Source organism: Pestalotiopsis fici (genome assembly GCF_000516985.1).
Source record: "Pestalotiopsis fici W106-1 unplaced genomic scaffold PFICI_Scf_3, whole genome shotgun sequence".
NCBI lineage: Eukaryota > Fungi > Ascomycota > Sordariomycetes > Amphisphaeriales > Sporocadaceae > Pestalotiopsis > Pestalotiopsis fici.
The window spans coordinates 1,497,622-1,520,752 of NW_006917093.1; the positions used below are offsets into that span (position 1 = coordinate 1,497,622).

At 50.4% G+C, this 23,131-nt stretch overlaps 8 protein-coding genes across 8 annotated transcripts; 1 reads left to right on the forward strand and 7 right to left on the reverse strand.

Moving 5' to 3' along the window:
• Positions 1-1,849: 1,849 nt before the first annotated feature.
• Positions 1,850-3,447, reverse strand: PFICI_04600 (uncharacterized protein; the record flags this gene model as incomplete). Its single annotated transcript, XM_007833181.1, has 4 exons — positions 1,850-1,909; positions 1,974-2,688; positions 2,791-3,098; positions 3,148-3,447. The coding sequence occupies 4 exons, from the start codon at positions 3,445-3,447 to the stop codon at positions 1,850-1,852; spliced, it is 1,383 nt and encodes a 460-aa protein (XP_007831372.1).
• A 608-nt stretch (positions 3,448-4,055) lies between these two features.
• PFICI_04601 (uncharacterized protein) lies at positions 4,056-5,517 on the reverse strand (the record flags this gene model as incomplete). Its single annotated transcript, XM_007833182.1, has 2 exons — positions 4,056-4,820; positions 4,918-5,517. The coding sequence occupies 2 exons, from the start codon at positions 5,515-5,517 to the stop codon at positions 4,056-4,058; spliced, it is 1,365 nt and encodes a 454-aa protein (XP_007831373.1).
• A 566-nt stretch (positions 5,518-6,083) lies between these two features.
• PFICI_04602 (uncharacterized protein) lies at positions 6,084-7,304 on the forward strand (the record flags this gene model as incomplete). The annotated part of the gene is made up of 3 exons (XM_007833183.1): positions 6,084-6,259; positions 6,338-6,563; positions 6,636-7,304. The coding sequence occupies 3 exons, from the start codon at positions 6,084-6,086 to the stop codon at positions 7,302-7,304; spliced, it is 1,071 nt and encodes a 356-aa protein (XP_007831374.1).
• A 796-nt stretch (positions 7,305-8,100) lies between these two features.
• On the reverse strand, positions 8,101-10,260 carry PFICI_04603 (uncharacterized protein; the record flags this gene model as incomplete). The annotated part of the gene is made up of 2 exons (XM_007833184.1): positions 8,101-9,050; positions 9,117-10,260. 2 exons carry the CDS (start codon positions 10,258-10,260, stop codon positions 8,101-8,103), a joined length of 2,094 nt encoding a protein of 697 aa, XP_007831375.1.
• A 235-nt stretch (positions 10,261-10,495) lies between these two features.
• PFICI_04604 (uncharacterized protein) lies at positions 10,496-11,170 on the reverse strand (the record flags this gene model as incomplete). Its single annotated transcript, XM_007833185.1, has 1 exon — positions 10,496-11,170. The coding sequence occupies one exon, from the start codon at positions 11,168-11,170 to the stop codon at positions 10,496-10,498; it is 675 nt and encodes a 224-aa protein (XP_007831376.1).
• Positions 11,171-12,889: 1,719 nt separating this feature from the next.
• On the reverse strand, positions 12,890-13,765 carry PFICI_04605 (uncharacterized protein; the record flags this gene model as incomplete). The annotated part of the gene is made up of 1 exon (XM_007833186.1): positions 12,890-13,765. The coding sequence occupies one exon, from the start codon at positions 13,763-13,765 to the stop codon at positions 12,890-12,892; it is 876 nt and encodes a 291-aa protein (XP_007831377.1).
• A 1,732-nt stretch (positions 13,766-15,497) lies between these two features.
• Positions 15,498-18,585, reverse strand: PFICI_04606 (uncharacterized protein; the record flags this gene model as incomplete). Its single annotated transcript, XM_007833187.1, has 3 exons — positions 15,498-16,355; positions 16,417-17,335; positions 17,396-18,585. 3 exons carry the CDS (start codon positions 18,583-18,585, stop codon positions 15,498-15,500), a joined length of 2,967 nt encoding a protein of 988 aa, XP_007831378.1.
• A 2,518-nt stretch (positions 18,586-21,103) lies between these two features.
• Positions 21,104-22,768, reverse strand: PFICI_04607 (uncharacterized protein; the record flags this gene model as incomplete). Its single annotated transcript, XM_007833188.1, has 2 exons — positions 21,104-21,731; positions 21,789-22,768. 2 exons carry the CDS (start codon positions 22,766-22,768, stop codon positions 21,104-21,106), a joined length of 1,608 nt encoding a protein of 535 aa, XP_007831379.1.
• Between the last annotated feature and the right edge of the window lie 363 nt (positions 22,769-23,131).

Here is a 23,131-nt window from a genome sequence, read left to right on the forward strand (position 1 = left end):
CTTCGTGCATTTTTGATATTTGTGGGTCACTCGAGTTTCGATTTTTGCGTCCTCGATATTTGTGGGGCGCTCGATCGTTGCTCGGTTACTCTTTGATGCATGTAGGAGGACCTTTGGGAAGAATACCTAGCTAGATAAGGTATTTGACAGCCAGCCAGTAAAGGCGTCCGTCTACTGCTTGCTTTCCCCGGTCGTCTCCGCCCTCTGCCCCCCGGGAGCTGCTAAGAACTGGATAGGAAACCATGATTAAATTATGTTCTTGCCCCTGGGTGACTGTGAAATGTGAGAATGTATCGACATCTCAATCCGGTGTGCTTTAGTGGTACGACTCTGACTGACGTCTTAAGTCTATATAGCTTTGTAGAATATTTTATGGCTCGGCGCTCGCCAGCAATTTGTGCGCTACACGGATACCCTGCATATCATGGGTAGTCTGTATCTTGCGATTTCCATTGATTGGATGCTATTCGCATGAAGTCTCGTCTGTGTGCTGAATACACTGGAAAAATCCTCTGCAGGGTCGGCGTCGCTCGACTCTTGGTATCTTCCGAGCCATGCCAAGTCGCACGCTAAGCCCTGTTGGTAATTGTGAAGGCGCTGAGAAGCATCTCGCAGATTGCCAAATGAGCGCGGTTTCGACATAGAAACACAATTCAACGACACACTGGATTGCTTGTAGCTGAGTATGGATAAGACGGTCTCGTATGGAGTGGTAAACTCACTAGTTTTGCATTTATGAACTTGAAATCGCTGACAGCGCCAAGACAATTGATTGCGAAATGGTCACAGCCAAGGGCGTGGTTTCTCTATAACGGGCCCAGACTACCCAACACGCAAGGACTCAGTCCAAAGACCGACCAGAGGAAATCAGGAGACTCCAAGAGACTACAAGAGGTGTTTTGACTCCGGTGACCTAAAGAGCAAAGCGATACCACAGCCAAGGACTAAAGGAAAAAAAAAAAAAAGTGGTGAGGCTTACATTAAAAGCAGCTTTTTATCGCCTTATTAAGCTGAATAGTTAAGCATGCGATGACCGTAGCCAACTGTCACTACTTGAGGGAAATGGCTACTTGTATTCTCTATATCAACTCTTTGTAGGCCAATAAAGGGATATGTTGAGGACGTGCTGTTCTATGAACCATGTGTTTCCCCTTTGGGCAACGTTCACTAATTTTGGTAGTTGGTAGCGCATTTTTGGCAGCTGCCTGCGACCAGGTAATCCCTGGCTTTCACGAGTATACTGAACTCCTTCTTGTAAGGGTCCCTGAGCCTTGCCTCAATTGGCACCAAGTGAAATATATCTAGGAAAACCACCGCTCACTATGGTTCATTATGATTTTCAAATGCGACGCAGGATCCTTGTACTATGGAAGAAGTGATACGGTACACTCAAACCTATTGTTGATTCTCTACGTATAAGATACTCGTACTGCGATGTACATCGAGCATGAATTAGAATCAATTTTCTATTGTCTATTTTGGCAATCTTACTAATCTTCTTGCAGCATGCGCTCCACCACTGTACAAAAGTCTCACAAGCAAAATTCACGTCAACTTGCCATAGCCACCTTTATAAGAGTTCACCATAATAGCCATCATGACCATCGACTTGAGCCTAGGGGCCTGCATCACATTGTCCTTTCTTTTCGAAATTCATTTAATCTGCTGGTATATTTCATATTTTGTATTCGGGTCTGTTGGCAAAGCTATCCGTGACGCACCTTATAAGTGAGATCATTGTGCTGTATTAGGAAACACTCCCCAGGGGAGTGTTTCCTATCACGGCATGGTGCATTCAAAGGATCGGAGATCAATTTTGCTGCCTCACCAACACCAGTACAAATAATCTCTATACAAACTGAAAGGTGTATGCAGTGCTTGAGGTCTCTGGCGTGACCCAGAATGTAATCTAATGCATGAATTAGCATCCTCCATCAGAGAAAGGTCTTACAATAGATGTATTTGGAGTATACCTGATCATTCACGACTGAATGCTCAACAATTCCCAGATCCACTGGCGCGTCAACTTCTGTACGCCAGCCAGCATCGTCGTAGCGATGCGTCTGCACCTTGACCGAGTCTTGTATCCCGAGCGTGGAGAGGCCGGTGACTGTTATGTCATACGACTGAATGCCGGCGACGGGTCGGACCGCCGCCAGGATCTTGACGGAATCGGCACGGTCTTCATGGGTCGCAAAGACTTCGAAAACATCGTCGGCGGATGAACTCGTGGCGACCCTTTGACCTGTCATATTCATGGTATAATAGTTGTATACCTGCCATTCACCAACAGGAAAGTATCCTTTATTGCCTTTGCCCAAGAGATTGGCAAGGAAGTCGTGAAGCTCATACCCGCCGGCCCAGTTTGCTCGAAGACCAGCAACATTGTATCGTTCAAATTGACCAATGTACCAGGCAGCACCTGCTGGCGTCTGTTCACCGTCTAGACTTCCATACTCGTTGATCACGAGGGGCCTTTCTGGGAGCCCATAGGTTTGACGAAATCCATTGAGAACATCAAAAGTAACGCGCAGATTGGCGTTAGGGTCAAGAAGATGGTAACTGTATATATCAGGCACGCAATCTTCTTGCGAGATGAAGGCAGCGAAATTGTGCCACCAATCACTTTCTGCAGTTGGCGAGAAGGCCGTGGAAGGCCCGACCAGAAGTACGTCTGGTAGCTCAGCTCTGTAATTTCTTATTAGCAATCTCACGCCCACCACAGAAGGCGAATAAGGAGAGGTTCGGTTCTGGGATCCGACTCCGCAGTGTGCAAAAGTAGTAGCTTACCGGAATCTCTGATAAGAGTGTTTCCACATCTCTAGATATTGGTTCTGTGAAGTGCCCCAAAAGTTTGTGCCGTCAGGTTCATTCCAAATATCAATCTCGAGCCCTTCCATCATATCATTGGCAATGATTTCCGAGATGAGTGTGTCTAGAAAGGCGTCAAAGTTGGTCCAATCTCCATCGTCGCCTGGCCATACAGCATCGCTTCCCTGGAGGCCATCCGCACCCCATAGGTCATGCACAAGTAGTTGGAATGGACCCCCATAGGTCCGGGTCGTGCGGTAGTTGGACAATGCAGACAGGAACCGTCCCTGGGACTATCAACTTTGTGTATGCAAAGATTAATCCTGAAATGCTTACCTCGAATTCGCCAGCAATCCAGCCGAGGCTAGTAATCTGGGCACCACCCGCACGATTGTAATTGAAGCCCATACCCTTGACTAATGGATCAGGAATACTGAAATTGGCAGATCCATCGGCACTGTCTGGTAGCCCGTAGATGAAGCCGGAAGCGAGATGGCTTGGTGTGTTGGATGGCATGGCAAGACTGATAGTAGCGGTGCCAACGATATCTCGGGGCGAGATATTCGAGGCTGGAGTTGCCACGGAAGGGGCTACTCGCAGCAGCAATGCAAGCCCAACAACGGAATTACTGAACATTATGATGGAATTGTGTGCAATTCAGTCAGAGTTGACAAACATATATGTTGAGCGCTTCATTACACCAAAAGGCAAGGCATCATTCCTCCTTTTATACTCTTGAAGTTGGTTTCCTACTTAATATCAACGCGGTCCTAAAATGTTGTTCCAAGCCCCGGTGGGGAAGTCATTGCTGTTCCGTTGGTTCTCCGATGGATATAAATCCACGTATAAGACCAGTGCCAAGCCCGAAACATAGGGCCATCTATCCCTTCAGAATCCAAATGATCCGGTGGGGTGCGTTGCTTGAAACCCATCACGATGGCATTGACGGCAAAGCTACAGAAAGCAGGATTTTGAGAGCTTTGGCTGACGAGACTTGCGAAGCTCGAGACAAGTGTACAGAATATGTCGCAGCTCCCAATTGTGCATGCATCAGTAGTCAAGGAGATACAAGGCTGTGTGGTGCTTCAAGTCGCTTGTGAATACGGCTTTAGGATCGATCCCTGTAGCCGAACTGCACTTGCTATTCGTTCGTATAAGCAAGTCGCATTTGTGGCATGGTTGCTGGTTTTGATGAGATTAATCTCCCACTCTCGCATCTCGGGATGATATGATTCTTCTTTTCCTCACTCCCCAAGACTATCTGCATCTCCTGGCTCATTGCGTTCACAAACGGGCAAATGAGACGTTCCCTTCCTGTACCTCGCACGATCCCAGCTTGGATTCCCGTCGTCATCGAAATCCGCCCACTGGAAGAAGCCACACTTTTCCTTGCCCGGAACGTAACCACCATGACACATCCAAAAGTACCTCGAATGGTTTTCCTTTCTTCTCTGAACCACTTTCAAGACGGCTGGAATGCCGCATTTGCACTTTGGAGTGAGCTTGGGATGCAGATTGGCTTTGTAGTCCCGATACGTGACGTTTATTCTTCTATTGCCAGCGATTGGGTGCGGATCAATGACCTGGGCGGGAGCGATGGAATGCTTCCATTCTTCCTGCATCTCGGCGTGCATGACGAGCAGCGAGTTGTGAGGCAGATGGATGGCAATCTGTCCTTCAAGGTCGGGAGTTTCTGCAGATTTTTCATCTGCATCTTTGGGCACGATTCTCCGGACACGAAACTCCCGGGCCACTCCAAGGGAGAGAGAACCGATGACGGCTCGCGGGCCCAAGTAGGTGAGCTGATCGCTGTGGTAGCCAACATTCTCCTGCGGTCCGGCATAACAGTTGACGAAGGCAGCATTTGGCTTCCAGGGATCAGACGATTGAAATCTGAGCTTTTCGCCTCGGGGGTACACGGTATTGATGCGCTTCTCGATTTCTCGGTTCACACTCTCCTGTACCAGGGGCTTGACGCGAAGCAACTGGGGAGTAATCTTGCGGACATCCTGCGGTGATAGTTTCAGCCTCATCTCTTTTCCTTGGTCTACTTTTGCTTTTGGAAGATAATATCAACTCAGAGACTTGGTGAGGGGATTCACTAACTGTCAGTCTTGCGCCGTTGTAAAAGTATTCATGTTTTTGTATGCTTAGCTCCTCGTCCGTCTCAACATAGAATGTCGAAGTATGAGGACTTTGCACAACATTGTCGAAAAGTTTAAAGGTTATCTTTTCAAAAGTCTTGGACTCTTCCAGCATTTCCCTAAGAAGATCATTTGCCATATCTGCCGGAAGAAAGTTATGAACGATGCTACATGGCGTGTGCTCGGCGATATCTTCGGGATCGTACAAGTGGAGCGTTGTTCCCTTCTTGGACATGAGTCTGGGCTTCTTTGGCGACAAAGCATCACCAGTGCCAGCCGAGTTTCCTGTAAAGAACTTGAGCGATGTTTGTGAGCCAATTACAGCCGGATTTCGAAGCTTCTTTTCCTCCTTTGGGATATCCAAAATGCTCAGGGCTCCTGAAGCGGCTTCGATGGACCCATCGTGCTCAAGCAAACAGTCGAGCAACGCCTCTTGACCCACGTTGGGATGCAGAGATGCTAAAATGGCCAGCTTGACGTCTGTCGACTCGCTGTCGTCATCCTGTATCGCGTCTGCTGGCGTTTCGGATTTCCGTTTCTTGCCCTTGAGCCAAGCCTCCATGATGATGCCGAGAAACAGCCACTATGCCCTGATGACGAGTGCTTCCAATGTTGCCCATTACGAGTGGTTGAGTGTCTTGAGAAAGCAAGATTGATGGACATAGGGTATTGTTGTTTATCACTGAGTATCAAGATATTGGAGAGTGGATTTTACAAGTTTGACTCAGACATCAGACTTTTGGCAAGGCAGAAGGGCGTCCAATGAAGAATGACGGCCTCGACATTCTAAAGAAGCAAGCTAAGGTTAGTAGTATACCTAGCGGATGAGTTCCGCGCTGTAACTCGTACACTTTTGCTCGACTGCCTGGACAGCTGGAAGCACTAAGCCGTTGAGGTGGGCTGAACCCCGGTCGTAGCAATCGCAAGTAACCGAGGCCCCGCCTTTAGTTCAGTCCGCCAAAAGGTGTGCCCATGGGGGCAGCAGAGGAAGTTACTAGGTTAGGTCTATTCTCGACATGTGCCGAGATCGCGACCTTCTTTTCCCTTCTTCTCCTTCTTCACACGCAAAGCCTCAACGTTTTCCCTTCTCAACTCCATGTACTAATTATTGATTGAGCGCCCCCAATCATGGAGGCGCCTATGCTGGAGTTCCGGACGGCCGGCTTCAACCCCTACGCCGTCAAGTACTCGCCTTACTTTGACTCGCGCATAGCAGTCGCATCCGCCGCCAACTACGGCATCGTGGGCAACGGCCGTCTGTTCTGTTTGGGATTGGGGCCTCAGGGTATACAGGTGGAAAGGACGTACGTCAGATGTTGGGACATAGTGTCACGTATCGAACAAAGAGAAAAGAAAGACTGATCTTGGCCTTCTCATTAAAGATTCGACACAAACGATGCCCAATATGATCTCGCTTGGTCGGAACTCAACGAGAACCAGCTGTTGGTGGCCTGCGGTGATGGCTCCATCAAGCTCTACGACACCAATGTCGCCGATTTCCCCGTCATGAATTTCCACGAGCACAAGCGAGAGACTTTTTCAGTGGCCTGGAGCCCGGTTACAAAGGATACATTTGCCTCGAGCTCGTGGGATGGCACAATAAAGATTGTGAGCGCTTCCATGTCAATCAATCTTCTCCTCATGTGACTTGACTGACATGATATTTCTTCTTTCCCCCAGTGGTCCCCAGCAAGAAAAGACTCCATCAAGACCCTCCCCGTGGGCAACTGCACCTACAGCACCTCGTACTGCCCTTCGAACCCCAACATCATCTCGGCTGTCTCGACCGACTCGCACCTGCGCATCTTTGACCTGCGGACACCCATCAACGCGCAGTACCATCTGGTGAACAAGATCCCCGTACACGCCTCGCCGGCGACGCCGCTGCCGCCGGGCCTCGCGCCGCCCGCCATGCCCTCCGAGGTCCTGACCCACGACTGGAACAAGTACAATGACGCCGTCGTGGCCACGGGCGGCGTGGACCGCGCGATTCGCACCTTTGATATCCGCACCACCACGCCCGGTCCGGCCTCGGTCATGCTGGGCCACGACTACGCCGTGCGCCGTCTGGCCTGGAGCCCGCACGCCCGCGACGTCATCATCAGCGCCAGCTACGACATGACGGTCCGGCTCTGGACTGACGGGTCCACCATGGCGGGGGCGGGGCCAGATGCCCCCGGTGCGCCCGTCCGGGCTGGTATGCAGCTCGGCGTCATGAATCGGCACACGGAATTCGCCGTGGGCGTCGACTGGTGTCTCTTTGGCGTGGGCGGCTGGGTCGCCACCGTGGGCTGGGACGAGAGGGTGCTCCTCTGGGATGCGAACCAGCTGATTCGCGGAAGAGGTTGATGTTGAAATCGATTCTGAAATGGAACTAATCTACATCTTTTAAAATAGGTAAGCCTGTGTCGGGGCCGAAGAAAACAAAGACATGGAGCTACAATCAAAATAGGCATCATGGGAGGGGGAAAGAAAGGCGAGACTTACCCAGCAAGAAATATGCCCTCTCCGCATTGTGCAGCAGAGCATGACAGACATGATAGACATTGTTGACATAACAGTATCCAACACGATTAGCCATTTCACCATTTCATAAATGAGCATCGACTCGAGGACGGGAAAAGTCCTCGGCTACACGTCATGCAAAGTATCAGTCAGCTGTGCCAAGAGTCAATGTAACAGATGTACATTAACTTCATGACATGAAAATACATTATTAGACGCATAGTCTCAGAAATCTTGTTGTCCCCTTCATCATGAATGTTGGAAACGTTGAGAGCGATCAGAAAGACGAAGGATCCGGGAACAATGGGGATAAGGGCATGGTTTTACACAGCCGCGATGCTATAGATCAAGTTTCCACCATCATCCATCACCTCAAGTAAAACGATACAGGTTGCCTGTCGATCATGTTTTCTTTCATTGTGTTGCCTCAAACTTTGAATAATGAAAGTAGTTGAGAACCACAAGTCTACGGAGATGTTATCACTATCCTCCGGTTTCCTTGGTTTGTGGAACGTCCAATAGTTTGTCATTTCCGATTTCTCCCTCCCACAAGCATGCAACTCAATATTTAGCAAGGCACACATAATGCTGCAAATGTCTAGACAAATGAAATCCTCGGCAGCTTCTGGAGATGTTGCAATCATGCCTTTGATCTCGTGCCCATTCCAAAACTCTCGCCCTCGTCATTTGACGCATGTTCATCCATCGATAACCCCCAGTCATCATCATCATTGCTGTCCCTCCATTCCGAAACGCCACCAAACATGGTTTGATTCGCTTCTAATCCAGAATAATCTCTGGCTCTTTGATTCTGGCGGCGAATGGAGCGGATGCGATTAAACACCCTAGAGATTGAATTTTCTGAAGGGCCCGACTGACTGCTAGAGAATTGCGAGTCGTCTTTGCTTTTCGTCCCGCCATTGTCAGATGCAGAAACTGACGACTTGGTGGTGCCCCGTGCCGATTGGAAATCTGCAGATCCTGTCACCCCAAAATCCGAATCTTGCGTATTGCTTTCTCCACTGGTTTTAGTACTGGTACCAGTTTGCGCAGTCCCGGATGCTTGAGAGTCGTGGCCGAGGGGTGTCTTGGTGAGGCTTTTGACCGCAGGCAACGGTTTCCCTTTGCCTTTTTCAAGTGCCTTCTTAATGTCTTCGATCTGCTTCTTTTGTTCCACAAAACAGGAGTCATCATCGTCGGTTGTGGATTCGTTGTTTGTTGCCTCCATACAGCGGTCCTTGAGAATTTGCTCCATCGTCTTGTTGAATTCCTTCACTTGATTCTGGAATACGTTTACTCGATCCTGGAATCTCTTCTCGTGCTCCTCGAGAATCTTCTTTTGATTGAGACACATGGACTCTAGGACTGCATGCACAGTTTTCTCATTCTTTAAATGTGCCTCGTGATCCCTGACGTCGCCATTGACTCCGTTGCGGGCTTTCAAGCCAGCAGTACGAGCAGTGTCTCCGTCACTACAACGGCCCGAATTTGGCGTCAGTGGATAGTAAACGTGAAAACCTGGAAGGGAAATTGTCCAAGGTTTGGCGTCTTTGCTGGTTGCTGCCAAAAGTTGGTCGGCTGTGTCATTATCTGATTCACATTGTTAGCAGCCAGAACCCTTATTGCAGGCTGGAGTCTCTGAGTCTCTTGACATACCGGCTTGGAGAAGCCCAAAAGTGCTTGCAGCGTCAACCAGACTCTTGATTACAGAGCAACCATTGACAGTGATCAACTGGTTCATCAGCTCAAAAATCACATTGCCAATTGCAGTGCGTACTGAATATGGAAGAAACTCGGGATTGAGAGTTGGGTAATGAGCCCAGATGAGTGTTTGGATTTGAGACAGAACAGGTAGTCTCTGGGAGAAGAGGTCTTCAAAGAACTCGCGAAAGAAAACCCGGAGGAAAGCTTTTGACGTCAAGGGCTCAGCAATTCCATTGACGTTGGTCATGGATCCATTTTGAAGGATACACCGGGAATGGATTTGACTCATGAACTTCCCATGAAGCTTGATAAGAATATTTCTCATCAGGTACTGGACGGAGGCGGGAAATGCTCTTGAAAACTGATTTTTCCAATACTCGATGCCGTCTAGAACAGGACGTGAGGGGCCGTACACATTTTCGATGTGACCAAGGACAGCTGTGAAAGGTTTGTCGATCCAGCAAGTATAATAAAACTCGACAGTCGATTCAAGTACGCCGTTGTGGCACAATCGGAGCTCTCTATGCCGCGCCATGAAATCATTCGAGAGACCCGAGACTGATTCAAGTTCCTCGGGCAAGGGAACTTTTGGCTCCTGCTGATTCTTGCGTGTCGAGTCGAGGTTGGCCACCTGGTACGTAGGACCAAAAGTCGTCGTGGGTAGAGATGGGAACTTCTTCGCAGGTTTTCCGGGCTTAGCACGGTGCCCTGGATTGATGGGTTCCAGAGCTTGACGTACTCCGTCCAGAAGGCGGCTTCCAAGAACTTGGGCAACAGGTTTGCTATGATGGACATTATCTTCCACGCTGCCAGTATCAGTCCCAGTTCTCTTCTTTGGGGACGACCCGGACACGCGGCGCGGTACTGGACAATAGATTTTGTCAGGGCCTTGCGGTTTTGGGTAAGGGTAAATCCCTGATCCTAGCTGATATGGCCGATACTTCTCCGCGTCGTTCCATGGCTGGTAGTTCAACTCTTGGGGTAGCTGATGGGAAATCCTTTGGAGGGGTTTCGTTGGGCACGAGTCGACCAGTCGGCTAGGACCGCCCTGGTCAGAGACTGGATGCCTGAAGTTCATTTTCTCGTCTCTACTCATGGTGTATTGGCAGAGCAAGATGGGGAAACATAAGTCTCGTTGGAAAGCAGGGAAAAATTACGATTCATATAGTGGTCGTCTCGTAGGGCTGGATAGGGTCCGCCCAAATTAGATACCTTGAGGAAACCGTCGGCCCGAACAACTTTGTCTACCTTGATGAATCATGGTCTCACGCCTTGCCGAGAGCATTGTGATGAGGACGTGCACTGGCTTGCAGACGATGACCGGCGGCACTCTATTGCTTCTTGGTCGTCTTCTTGCTGCCCGGTCCGAGTCCCTCACGATTAAGATGGCCGACTGCAGCAGCAAATGGCCACAAGCAGACCACACCCAGCCAGCACAGATAGGTGGCAAAGAGCTGCCAGGCTTGCCAGAGCAGACTGGCTCCAAAGGGCGCAATGAATTTCAGCCATTCCTCCATCTGGTAGTGGTCTTCTTGACCCTTGATGAACCAGAGCTGCTTGTCACTCGGGCCGCCAGAGTTCACTAAAGCGCCATTCGCATCTGTCGATGGAAACCCTTTTGAGTCGACCGGGCGTCTGACGAGAGCCAGAACCGTGACCAGCTTCACGTGAGCTTGCCAGAGCTTAAAAGGCACGAACCACAAGGTAAAGGTCTGGCGAATGGTGAGGTAGAGCAGGCTATTCTTGGTATCCATGACGGCCGAATCGACAGTCAAATCAATGTGGGGGCTGAGAAAACGGTACCACAGAAAGATGTATCTGAGGAGAGAGCGCGAGTTGAGTTCATGGCCAAAAGCTCTAGTGGAGAATGAGGGCACTCGGCATAGCGGGTGGATGAAGAAGGCGTCTGGAGTGAAGTACTGGTCGAGGGCATTCTGCTGGTCAGCCAAACTCTCGGTGCAGAGCGCTTGGACAATGCCATGGATTTCGGCCGTTGGGTTTTCCATGATGAGAAGCTTTAGGCTCGCGGATAGAGAATATGTTGAAAGATGCCGAAGAACGGCCAATAATCTGGACGAGGAAAAAAAAAAGATTCAATATCGTAAGCGTGTGCAATTGTACAATGCAAGAGAGAAAAGTGTACAATAAAAGCTTTTGACGGGATTGTGGTAATGACGAGCTTCTTATGAGACGCATCGGTTTTCCCCCGGCAAGATCCGCGGTGGTGATGCTCCGGTTCTTTTACTTTGATAAAAACAGACGAGCCAGTGGGCATGGGGAAGAAGCTGGTGATGTCATTTGCGTACTAAGAGGTGTTTTGCTTGACAGCTCGGACAGGGGTCAGTCAGTCAGGTCTGTCAAAGCTCCATTGCTCTACCCATTGCGGGCTTATTGGTTGCCGGAGCCCAGGTCAGGTTAGGGGACAGGTACCAGATCTGTCTGACATGTGAGACTGACTCTAGATCCACTTTCACCCTACGCCGAGGGGTTGAGCAGCAGCATTGTTATACCTTGATGTGATGTTCCGCGCAACCCGGCGACGACTAGGACAGACCTCGCAGACCTCAACAATATCATGCTGTAGTAGTAGTAGTACGATGTCAGGTCGTAGATGCTTTAGCTATTTGCATCGAATGTACTCATTCGGCGGCTCATTATCCAACCTACGTCTTGGATATTCGATACTTTTCCAACACGCGTCATTCATGGAGAAAATAGATATAAATTATCAACCCCCCTCTCAATTGGAGTGCAATCTGTTCAACGAGCCGATAAAACCTAAACACTAGCATAATACGTCATGCAGTTCAGTTGCAATTCGGCACCATTCTCATGCCCGGGCCGCCGAGTTACTTGCTGTATCGTCGTTTGGCCGTTCACATTTCATTGATACCGAGGAGACATGTAGCTTTGCTCCTCCTCATTGATTGCAGTTATGCAGGGAAAGGCATCTGCAGGTTTTGTTGAGCGTACAACGGTTGCAGGTAAATGTTAGTCTAATGATCATGTCGGCATTGATTGCATTTGCATCATCACATCCTACACTTGTCGGAGTCTTTCCCTTTGATTTCCCTACTCCCCCAGCCTGCCACATTTGCTTGTGCATAATTTTGTAGAAGTCGCCGTTGGAGGAGCCCAGTTTTCATCAGTGTTCAAAAGTTGGGCTATATAGTATGGCATTGCACGCGTTTCCGCACATGATACTCCGAGGAGCGTTATATAATATCCATTGGAATTTCGTTCTTTTTTAAGTGATAAAGGTATATATCTCAAAACCAAGAATCCCGCTCTGCCACCAACTGTATATATACAGACATGCATACAGAATTACCCGACCGCCACACAAAACTATATGCCCCTCGATACACCACATATCTTACTGGTCCCTAAATTGCTCTTCAAATCCATCCCATAAGTATGCCGCACGTCCAGATATGGGTGTGGCTTGGGATTCTTGTCCAAGCTCCTCTTTGCCTCCACGTTGTTCGTAGGATATCATTTGTCTGGTCGTTTTTTCCCCCAATGCCCATCTGTCCTCCATGAATGTTAACCAAAGAAACATCAATCATTAAAAATTCCGCTTGCGTTTTATGCGGCTACTCTCCCCCAACCCAACTGCACCTCTTGTATTCCATCGCTTTGCCCAAGGCCCACCAGGCAGTGGACAACGTGATTCCTGTTGGTATCCTGCATGATCATGTAGGGGAACCTCTTTTGCTTATTCATCACCGATCCCTGGAGTAACTCCTCCGCCGACTCACACTCCGGATGGACGCATCACCGCCTGCAAATCGATACGGGTCAATGTCCCGATATCCACTACTCCTTCTGCGCTCACTGCTCCGCCGACTGCTCTGCCGCCGGTGGTGATGCCGACTATCGCGCCGACGCGGCGGCGAGTTCTCCTCAATCACCACGACCTCGTCGTCGCTGTCGTCATGCACCACACGCGGCGGCGGGGCCATGGGCGGAGGGGGTGCAGGCGGAGGCGGTCCGGGCATGGGCTGGCGACTCCGGCTGCGCTCCTCGACAATGATGCGCTCCGTGGTCACCGGGGGTACCGGGACCACGCGCTCGGTTCTCCGGACCTCGACCGTCTCGCGGCGATCGCGCACCGACGCCGAGCCCCGTCGATGGCTGCGGTTCTGCCGCCTTCGCGACTTGCGCGTCACCACCGATTCCGTACCGCCCACTGACGCCGTCTCAAGCACGGCCGGGGGCCCGTTGCCCAGGTTGGCGATGGAGTAAATGAGCCAGAGCAGTAGCAAGAATCCGCCTACGGACCCCAGCACGATGCCCACGACGGTGCCGGCGTTGGGGCCCGAGGGCGCGCCGTATGTCTCGGGCACAATGTCGGCATTGTCATCAAGTCTCGGTGTGAGATCACGGTAGTAATGGTTGTTATGGTGGTGTTGTGAGGACGGTGACCGAGGGGCGACAGCGGCTGCGCTGCGGGCAATCATGGTGCGCGATGACCATGTCGATAGCGGTTCCGATTGTCGCCTCGCCGTGGCAAAGGGCGACGAGCGCATGTGGTGGTCGAAGGAATTTGGAATTGCATCGCGCGCAAGGCTGCGCGGAGATGTTATGACGGGCGCCATCGCGGGCCCCGAGGTATAATCTGGCAGGGAAGAGCGAATGCGCCTGCGTATTGGAAGCTTTGGATCTCCCAATTAACGTTGCTGCTGTTGATTGATCAAGTATACATTCGTTCCCCAAAAACGACGTGGTGAAAAGGACAGGCGCAGATCAACAACAACAACAACATAAAGGGTTGCCGCCTTGAGGAGTTTGGTAAGACGAGACGAGAGAAAATCCCATAGGATGATGATGCTTTGCGCAGGATTTCCGTTGTTCGCGCCTTGCCCGCGCGCGCCGACGAGTCGAAGGGGGGTGCCGTGCTCTTACGTTGACCAGCGGCAGATGATTCGCCGACCAAAAGAATCAACAACCAACTGGGTTAATGGGAAAGAATGAGCTGCAGGCAAACCCGGTTCCTCTTCTCGCTTATGATTAAACCAGGGATGTAATGCAAGCGAGCGTCTGCCGGGAAGAGCGCGCCGGGATCTATCTCCAATCGAGGCGCGAGGGAGGGGGGTTAAAATCAACTTTCCCAGCAAGTAAATAGGTAGGTAGGTCGAGCCAAACCTGGGGTTTGACGATCAGATCGATGCGGGTGGGACTAGAACGATGCCGAATCTCAAAAAAAGAGTAGGTAGGTACGTATACAAAGAATGAATTATATATAGTCCATCACACAAGAACTCGGTAAAGAGAGCGAATGGAGGCAATTCACAACGACATGGCTCGATTGGTGGATTCGCAGTTTCGAATTGGCTTTGTTTTGGCATGAAGTCATAAGATAATGTAGGTAGGTACTGAGAAAATAAAAGGTTGCTTTCACCCCTCCTTACAACCATGGGATTTTTTTTTTTAGAGGTGGTTGGAGAGACATGGAGAATGGATGGGACATGGACATTGACATGAACCCGCTCTCTGAACTTGCTTGCTTCGGGAAGATCCCGCTTGACACCAAACCCGAATTGAGTGCCTTAGCGCCCAGCCAGACAGCCTGTTTTTCGTCTTGTGCAGCACAACTGGCGGCGCTGTCATTCTTCTTGATCAGAAAGCTTGTCGTGTAGTTTAAATGCCTTACAAGGCAAAGAATCGGCATTCTTGTCAAGGAATCTCCGACATCAGTCTCTATTCAATCGTCCACAACTGAAACTGCGAGCTCATTGATCCTTCTGCTACTCGATTTCTCGTACAACCGTTGGGCTGTCAGGTATCTAGATACACACGAGGACACTCATTAGCGTACCGCATCAACGAGATCTATCTTCTAGTCAACTATGATCTAGGTACCTGCCTAGCGTCGATTCTGGTTCTGGTTCTGGTTCTGAGATGGGGCCCGGCGCCGCCACCATGGCAACGGCAAGCACGTAGTGCGATTCGACAACGAGAATAATTGTCTCATCCCATCCGCCCTCCAAACCCAAGACACATGCGACCCCATCGATGGGCTATATATCAAGTGTTCCTTGTTTCGAATGGGTAACTGTAGCAATTGCCAGAAAATGGGTATCATGTTCCGCAGCAGTCATGGCTATATAATATAAAAAGACCCCATCGTTTTGATGTTCATGTGACACTGCTGCTGCTGCTGGCCTCCCTGCAGTCAACAAATCATGTCTGGCTTGCTTGACTCTCGATTGCCAAGAGGTTAGTGACTTTCCTGTCAGCTATTTGTGTGTTTGTGTGTGTGTCTGATATTGAGTCGAGTCTCAACTCTTTTTTCCTTTTCCCTTTCGACATCCCCATGTGCCATTGAGCCTATGGCATACCCGCCCCACCCCCGCCATTCTGTTGCCCGCCAAACCAAAACCCATCCAGTAGATCGACTTGTTGACCATCGTTAAAATCATGATGCATGCCCTCGAATCCAAATCCAAGCCCGCTAAGGTCCAATTGTCCTTCACCAGATAATTGGTCTTCCATACCTGCATTGTTCTGCAACCCTTGTAGGAATTCCATCTCTTGCAACCCCGAATAGCTGAGCTGCCCTGGTGTGTTCATTGCCGTCGGTGACCGCATGTAATTGACGTTCGATCCGGCAGCGTTGCCTGAGGCTGGTGTCAAGCTGTTGACCGAAATGGGAGATTGCCCCGCCTGTTGGGCGGCGCTGGGTGAAGGGAGCAATGACGGATCAATGGCCGAAGTATCGGGCTCCTCCTGAAGGCCACCTACGTTTGGTCTCGACCCAGGCATTCCGCGTACCATTGAATAACCATCCCTCTCCGTCTTGATATTCGGCATGGAGAGCGCAAAAGGACCCGTCTGAATTGGTGGCACGTGGCTCGAGCGACGATTCATTGCAAAGCCGTCGCCGCCGCTCATGTCATACGTCGAGTGCGGCGCTCGTGGCCCGGTTTGATCCATGGATAACCTTGGTTGATGTCGCTGACGATTGGCCGAGGCATCGCGTGCCGACAGGTAGTCATGATTTCCTCTTCCGGAATTCGCTCTCACCGGCGCCTGTCCGAACCCGCCAGTCTGCTTTGACATTTTAACCGTTGCCTTGGCTGTACGTTCAAAAGCATCTCTGCAGGCCTCTGCTGGTGGACATTTTTCGATAAGATCAGTAAATACTGATGTAGCTGCTAGTATTGTGAAATCAACTTCGTCCATGCTCTGCATTGCTATTAGCTCAGGAAACTTTCCAAGCACTTTCTGCTCCAAGTAAATTACTCACCAGGCGGCTTCGCACCAACGGGGAATGCCAAATGGCATATAGGTACGAAATTCCAGCCATGAACAAATGATGTGTGGCCAGATAGGTAAAGTTTACCAAGCCCACAACATGGAGTTGTCTGTAGATGCGAATGATTTTCTGCCCGGCTTCAGCAACCTTCATGTACACCCGCTCCTCGTCTCCTGTCGTTTCGGGAGGGTACAGAGAGGGGCTGTTCACTTCCTTCGAAGTGTTGTATTCGGCCTCGAACATCTCGGGCACTTCCAGGCTCTGCCGGTAAAGGAGTATGACCGCCTGCCAATAATTGAGATCAAAGAATTCGGTCGAAAACTCTACCCCAGATTCCTCTTGCGTTGGTGCCGAGTTCTTCCAGTCGTATAAACGTCTATCAATGTCCATCCGCCAAGACCTAAAGGAATCAAACCTGCTCAGGAATGGAGACGGCAGCTGTGTGTGTATATATGCATTGTGCCGATTCTGTCCGCCTGCTCTCGCTAGTTGCGTCTGCTGAAACTGTAGAACTTGCAAGATTTCGGACTGGAGAAGACGCAATCGGAAGTAATGATAGGCCACGACCTTGTAAGTTGGCTCATTTGGCGGATTTTGCCTAGTAAAACCAGATGGGGTGATGTACCGGTCTTCGAGAAGGGTGGGAAATTCAGTCGTGACTACTTGATCAGAGACGCCAACCGGTCTGCCGACACAGGTGCTGACCAGTCTATCCAACGAATAGGTACTCCACCAGAGCCGTCTTCGCAAGTCGCGCACGTACTCGCGTCTGCCTCTCTGTCTAATGTGCGCGTCTTGTAGCTGAGGATCCACGGTCGGATCAGCATCGGGGAGACTGGGTAGCTCTTTGCCGTCCTCGAGATACAATCCCAAGTCAACGGCAAGACGTACAGCCACGCCAACAATGTACCTGTTTTCAAAAAGTCAGGGATGAAGAAGTGGAAAGATGTAGATTGCAAGGTTGGCTTACCATAATCCAGGTGGAACCGGACGGAGCAAGGCAAAGTTGGCCAGCAAAAGCACGGCTTGTAGCTCTTCAAGCCCGCCGCCACTGCTACTGAGGCAAGCCTCCAAGTGCACAATGGCGCTGGCATGATATTCCTCTGGCTGTGTCTCCTTTGACGAGCGCGGCCCTTCGGAATTCTTTGAAGATGCCGTCTGAAAGATGCCCTTTCCAATGGCAAAGACCATGTTGAGCATGTACAGCTCTCTGGGCCCACGTATCCTGCCTTCGGTCGCGTATGCCAGCTCAAACATTTGCATAAACTCGACGCGATGCAAGACCGGTATTTGTGGGTTGGCATGCTCGAAATAAATGTTGACTAGGTGCAACGCCCGGTCCTTGTCGGGGAATTCAGCCGGGTTGATGGTGGGCTTTGTATGCAGTCCAAAGAAGGAATCCCGCATCGACGTCCCCGAGGCAGCGGCGCTGTTGCTGGTCGTTGACTTGGTATAAGGCTTCACGCCGCCCCTTTCGGAATGCGACTTGTGGTCGCTGACGGTCGACTGTACGGCAGCATAGACGACGCGAGCAAAGGAAATTCCATTGGTCGAGCCGAGGGACCTGCCTCCGGAGCCCGGGCCCGGTCTGGCGCCCTTATTCGACCTGGCCTGCTCGTCTCCATTGTGATGCGACCTCGAAGGCCCGGGTCGGTTCGCAACGCTCGGTGAGTGGTGGCTGCTGTCCTTGGGCGCGTTATCGGCTGCGCCTTCTGCGCCAGCCCGTGAACAGTACTCTAGGTTCTCGGCGGGCGGAAATTGGATATTGTTGGCCTTGAGCAAAGCTTCGAGCTGGCCTACTCTGGTCTCGAGGTAGTAGACATAGCTTCGAGGAATCTCCTTCTTGGTGATTGGATCGTAGCCCACGCATGCGACCTTTGCCTTTTCGCAGCTGACGCAACTCGGCAGGTTCTGATCGCATCGGTTCTTCCGCAAACGACACCGATTGCAGGCGCTTACGTTGCGGAAATTGCTGCTCTGGCCAACCTTGGATGAGCCCTGGGCTCCGGAGCCGTCGATTGGCGTCTCAACGGTGTTGGGCGAGGTTGCGCCGGCGGCTGAAGGGCCCGAATTTGGCGAGTCACGCTCGGGAGAAGACTGTCGGGCGCGCTTGGGGGGGTGCGGGTGCGGAAGCGGCGTGGGCGGAGAGTGCGCCGACATGGTGTCTCTGGCGCAGAGTATCACTCACACTCCCCTCTCCCCGTCCTCGATGACGACAATGTTGTTGTTTTTCGCGTAGTTGGGTGTATATCCTACTGTGCGTGGCTGCGCGTCGCGCCTTGGGACGGAAAAAAAGCTTTGGGGGTTGGCTTTCAAGAGCGTTGAAGGCGGGATGGATGCGCCAAGCTGCCCCCGATGCGATAGAAGGTGTCTAAGATCTGGGTTATGTTTCCGAGCCGCTTGTCTGCTGCTGCTGCCCCATTCCCAATCAATCTCGCAACGACAGTCCGTGGTCAAATAGCTGGCTGTATTTGCGGCTCAGGGGAATGATGGTTAAAAGTTTCGGATCATTAGAACTGGCGTGCTGGGATAGATTGCTATTGGCGTTATTGCGGGGAAGAGAGAAGGCTGGAAGGTCCAAGGTGAAGCAAGCAAGGCTCTGGAAGGGATGCCTTGATAGCACTGTAGGGTAATGTAGCGAGCGAGTGTCGTCGGTATTGTAGGTAGTACGCAGCAGTAGGTTAAGTTAGTGCAGCTCTTAGTCAATTCGGATTGTGTTTTTGAATGATGAGCTCGATAAATCTTAAAAAAGAATTGAAGGGGAAAAAAAAAGATAAAAGAGAATCTAGTAGTGAGGATTCTAAACTAGGTAGATCAACTTGCTTGTATGCTTGGTCCTACCTAGTGGAAGAAAACCAAAGCTAATTCAAGATTTGGCTCACCGAGTTATGACCGGGTCGGTGTGGAAGAGAGAGATTGGCGATAGTGATGTTTCTACTATGTATTTCATGTTGGTTATTTTTTTTCTTGTCCCTTCTGGGATTTCTTGGTAAGCCGCGGCCACGATAAGCAATGACCCAGTGAAAAAAAGCAAATCAAATAATTTTCTGAGCCATTGGCTGTCGTATTGATAAGAGCTCAGCTGACGAATCATGAGCCGGCAACTCCACGGGTTCTCGACTGAATGGGCATAGTGCTAAAGAATTGGTGGAATGAGAGGAATGGCGGGGGGGCGACTCTAAGAAAAAGGCTGCCCTTTTCTACAATGTACCTACATCGAGGTAACCAGACTGCCTTGGCTTTCACTGGGCAGTTCTCCCTCTTTAATAACGTTGCAACAGTTTTTTCACGAGGAGGTAAGCAAGCGCTGCTCCAAAGTCAGGGTCTTTTGGTTCTGGTCTGAGAAGCATATACAAGTTCGATTCCCGACACCGGGGAAATGGGAAAAGGCCACCCCCAAAAACATGATCCCAACCTTCACAGTTTGACCCCACGCTCCATGTCTTGGCGATCGCCATCAGCAAGCAGCTCGATCAGAAGGATGGGCTTGGTAGTAGTAGTATGTACCTATCTAAACACCCAGGTACCAACATCAATACTACATTTTTTAAACATCAGCACCACGAAGCAATTCTGCAGTCACGACTTTGAATTTTTGTCTTTGCGATTCATAGAAAAGAGTGATTTCACCAATGGGCTGACTTGTCTGTGAAATCTTTTCTGAAGAAGCTTAGAAGGCGCCAGCTGAGACGCAATCTTATGTGAGAGTGTGTAAATTCTCAAGACCATTTTTGGTGACGGTCCGGCCAGTCTACGTATTTTTTTCATGTATGACGCCGTTTCAACCATTTATTCATTTGAGTGATACGCTTCTAGAATTCATATACAAAGAAATGTATGTATACACCGTCTGATCTAGCCATCGGATCAGGAACATGTGGTCATATCACCAGGTAGCGAAGCGAGAACAAGAGTATTTGATGTAGATAACCACCTGGGAATCGTATTCTGATATCAAAAAAGCTATGTTGTAATAATCCATCTCAAGCCGGTCAAAAGCGCCGACTTGAGTCCTGATGAAAAAGAAGAAACCCGCGCGACGCAAGCACCTACTTGCAAGCCAGTCGACAAAGCGGATGTGAAATGTTAAAAATAATAATAATAGCGCCACTCCAATGCAATGAAATCCACCACTCCAATGTCAAAAAAACATATAGAAATGGCTCGCTCTTCCGTACTCTTGTGTTATGCCCCGTCGCAATGATGTTGTTGTGTTCCTCCCGTGGTATCTCGAAAAGCTCGGTGAGAGTTACCTCCCGTTCCAGGACCCGAGCTGCCAAATTCCCCAAAATTGAAAAAAAAAAGAATCAAGAAAAAAGTCCCCCGAATTTCCCAACGCCTTAGAGATCATTTCCCTCTCTTTTTATCTGACCATAATACCCGTACAAAAAACTCCATTTCTTAGCCAAGAAGCACTCTCGGTCTTTCTTCGACTCTGTCTCTGTCTCTGCCCGATCCCGGTATGCCGCGCGTGTCTGATGTCTAAATACGAATGTCGCTTGCCTTGCTGCCCGCTTGATGGAAAATATGAAAAAGAAAAAAAAAAACAAGAAAAAAACAAATTAAATCAAATATGTGTAGGTGTTTCCGTTTCGATTGGCGCCCTCATCTGCACTACATATCGTGTAGCGTTGTCGTCAAAAAAAATACTGTTGTTGTTGTTGTTATTGCTGTTTGCTCAAGAGGCCTGAGCTTCCAGGTCATCGGCGCTCTTTTCGCACATGGTTGGCTGCTCCGGGATGGACATGGCCACGACGCCACCGATGACGGCCACCAGGGCACTGAACCACCAGGCGAGGCCAGAGTAGCCAGTTCGCAGACCGACCGAGTATAGCATACCCGACACAATCGGTCCGAAAGCGCGGGAGAGACTGGCCGTCGATGCCGCCACGCCGTTGATGCTGCCCATGACGAGCTTGCTGGGGGCGTAGTTGACTGTGAGAATGGCGTTGCTGGGGAACGACATGCTCGAGAATGTACACTTCCACACCAGAAGTACATAGATGCCCGCGGTCTGAAGTGAATCCGGGAGAAGGACGACATAGGGAGTAAGAATGTACAGCAGGCAGTACGAGACTGCAAGGAAGCGGAACAGACGGAGGGGACCAAATCGCTGGATCGCCCAGGGGACCACAAGCATGTTGACAAGCAGTGAGTAAATACCCTGCGCGCTGAGGATGATGCCGATTTCTTGCTGCGGCATGTTGAGGCCATCGGAGAACTTGAAAGGCAGTCTCACGGTGGGGTTCTCAGAGTGCGGCGTGCTCAAGAATACGGGAAACAAGGAGTCGTATGTCATGGTGTGGCTGGCAAAATTGGTCAGAATTACGCTCCAACTTGAGTTCAAGTATCGGGCAACTTACAATGCCAGGATGCCGAACGCGATAACGTTTAGCACAACGGCCCTGGTGAAAATCTTCGAGTTGGGATGGAAGCCAGTAGCGAGATCCAGCGGCTCTCGTGGCTCTTCCACAACATCCGAAGAAGCAATCCGGGGCGAGTTTTCAGGTGAGTTCTCCGATGTCCTGTAGCCAGGCAACTGCTCGCTCAGAAGAGGTTGGCTCTCGGAAGACCACTCGTCATACTTGCTCTGGCTCGAGGCTCCCTCCTCAGACTCACTCTGCGCGGAAGACCACGAGAGCTTCGACAGGATCCACTTGCCCAACTCAACTCCACGGTCCTTCTGCTGCTTCTTTCCGGAGTGAGTTTCCTCCAGGAACAGAATTCCATTGACAACACCAATGATACAGATCATGGCGCTGAAGAGGTTCGGCAAGAGGTAGGGGAACTTATCCCAGATTGAACCCTCGCTGAACACTCCTGGATAAAGCTCGCAGGGCTTGGCCAGAGCACCTCCAATCATAGGTCCCACAATCGATCCCAGACACCACACGACCGGCATGATGGTGTAAGCACGTGGTTGGTGAGCCTTGTCGGTGACGAGCTCTGCAATGGTCGACTGAAGCACTCCCATGTTTCCGTTGAGAAGTCCTCCTACTGCTCTTGCTGCGAGGGCAACGTACAGGTTAGGAGAAAATCCGAAAATGAGGACGCTGATGGCGGTGCCCAAGAGTCCGGTGAGCAGGACCGGCTTCCTGCCAATCTTATCGCTGAGTCGACCCCATAGGACACCGGTGGAAAACTCGGCAAAGGTGAAGGCGGCCGTCACCATGCCGGCGTAGAGGGAGATCTTGCTGTCGTCGTCGGTCATGTGGAAATCCTTGATCATAAAGTAAATGTATGGAAAGATGCCCATGAAAGCAATGGGCTCGCAGATTCGACATATTGCCAGTACCAACATCTGCCTAGTTGGGAATGGAGTTTTTGGTTGTGTCGGATCCATCTCTGCGATGCTTGTTCTTCTGAATTGGCTTCTCATTGTTGTATTTGTGTGCCTGGAGGCTGAATTGACATAGAGTTGATGATCCCAGAAGCAGTAATAGCCGTTACTGGGCTCGATATAAAGGCGTTATAAAGTCCCCAGGGGTTCTCTGAAGTGGGTCGATGTTGACGTCTTGTGTTGCTCTCTTGGGAAAACTACCTCTGGTCCTGCCGTTACGGAACCTTAAATGGCCAGATGTGGTGCGGTCAAGTTCAAAGTCGTTGGGAAGGGTTATGAATAGGTCATATGAGAACCACTCAAGCAAAATGAAAAAAAAAAATCAGGTGAAGTAACAAGAGTGGGAGCAGAGAGGGTGAAGTTGAG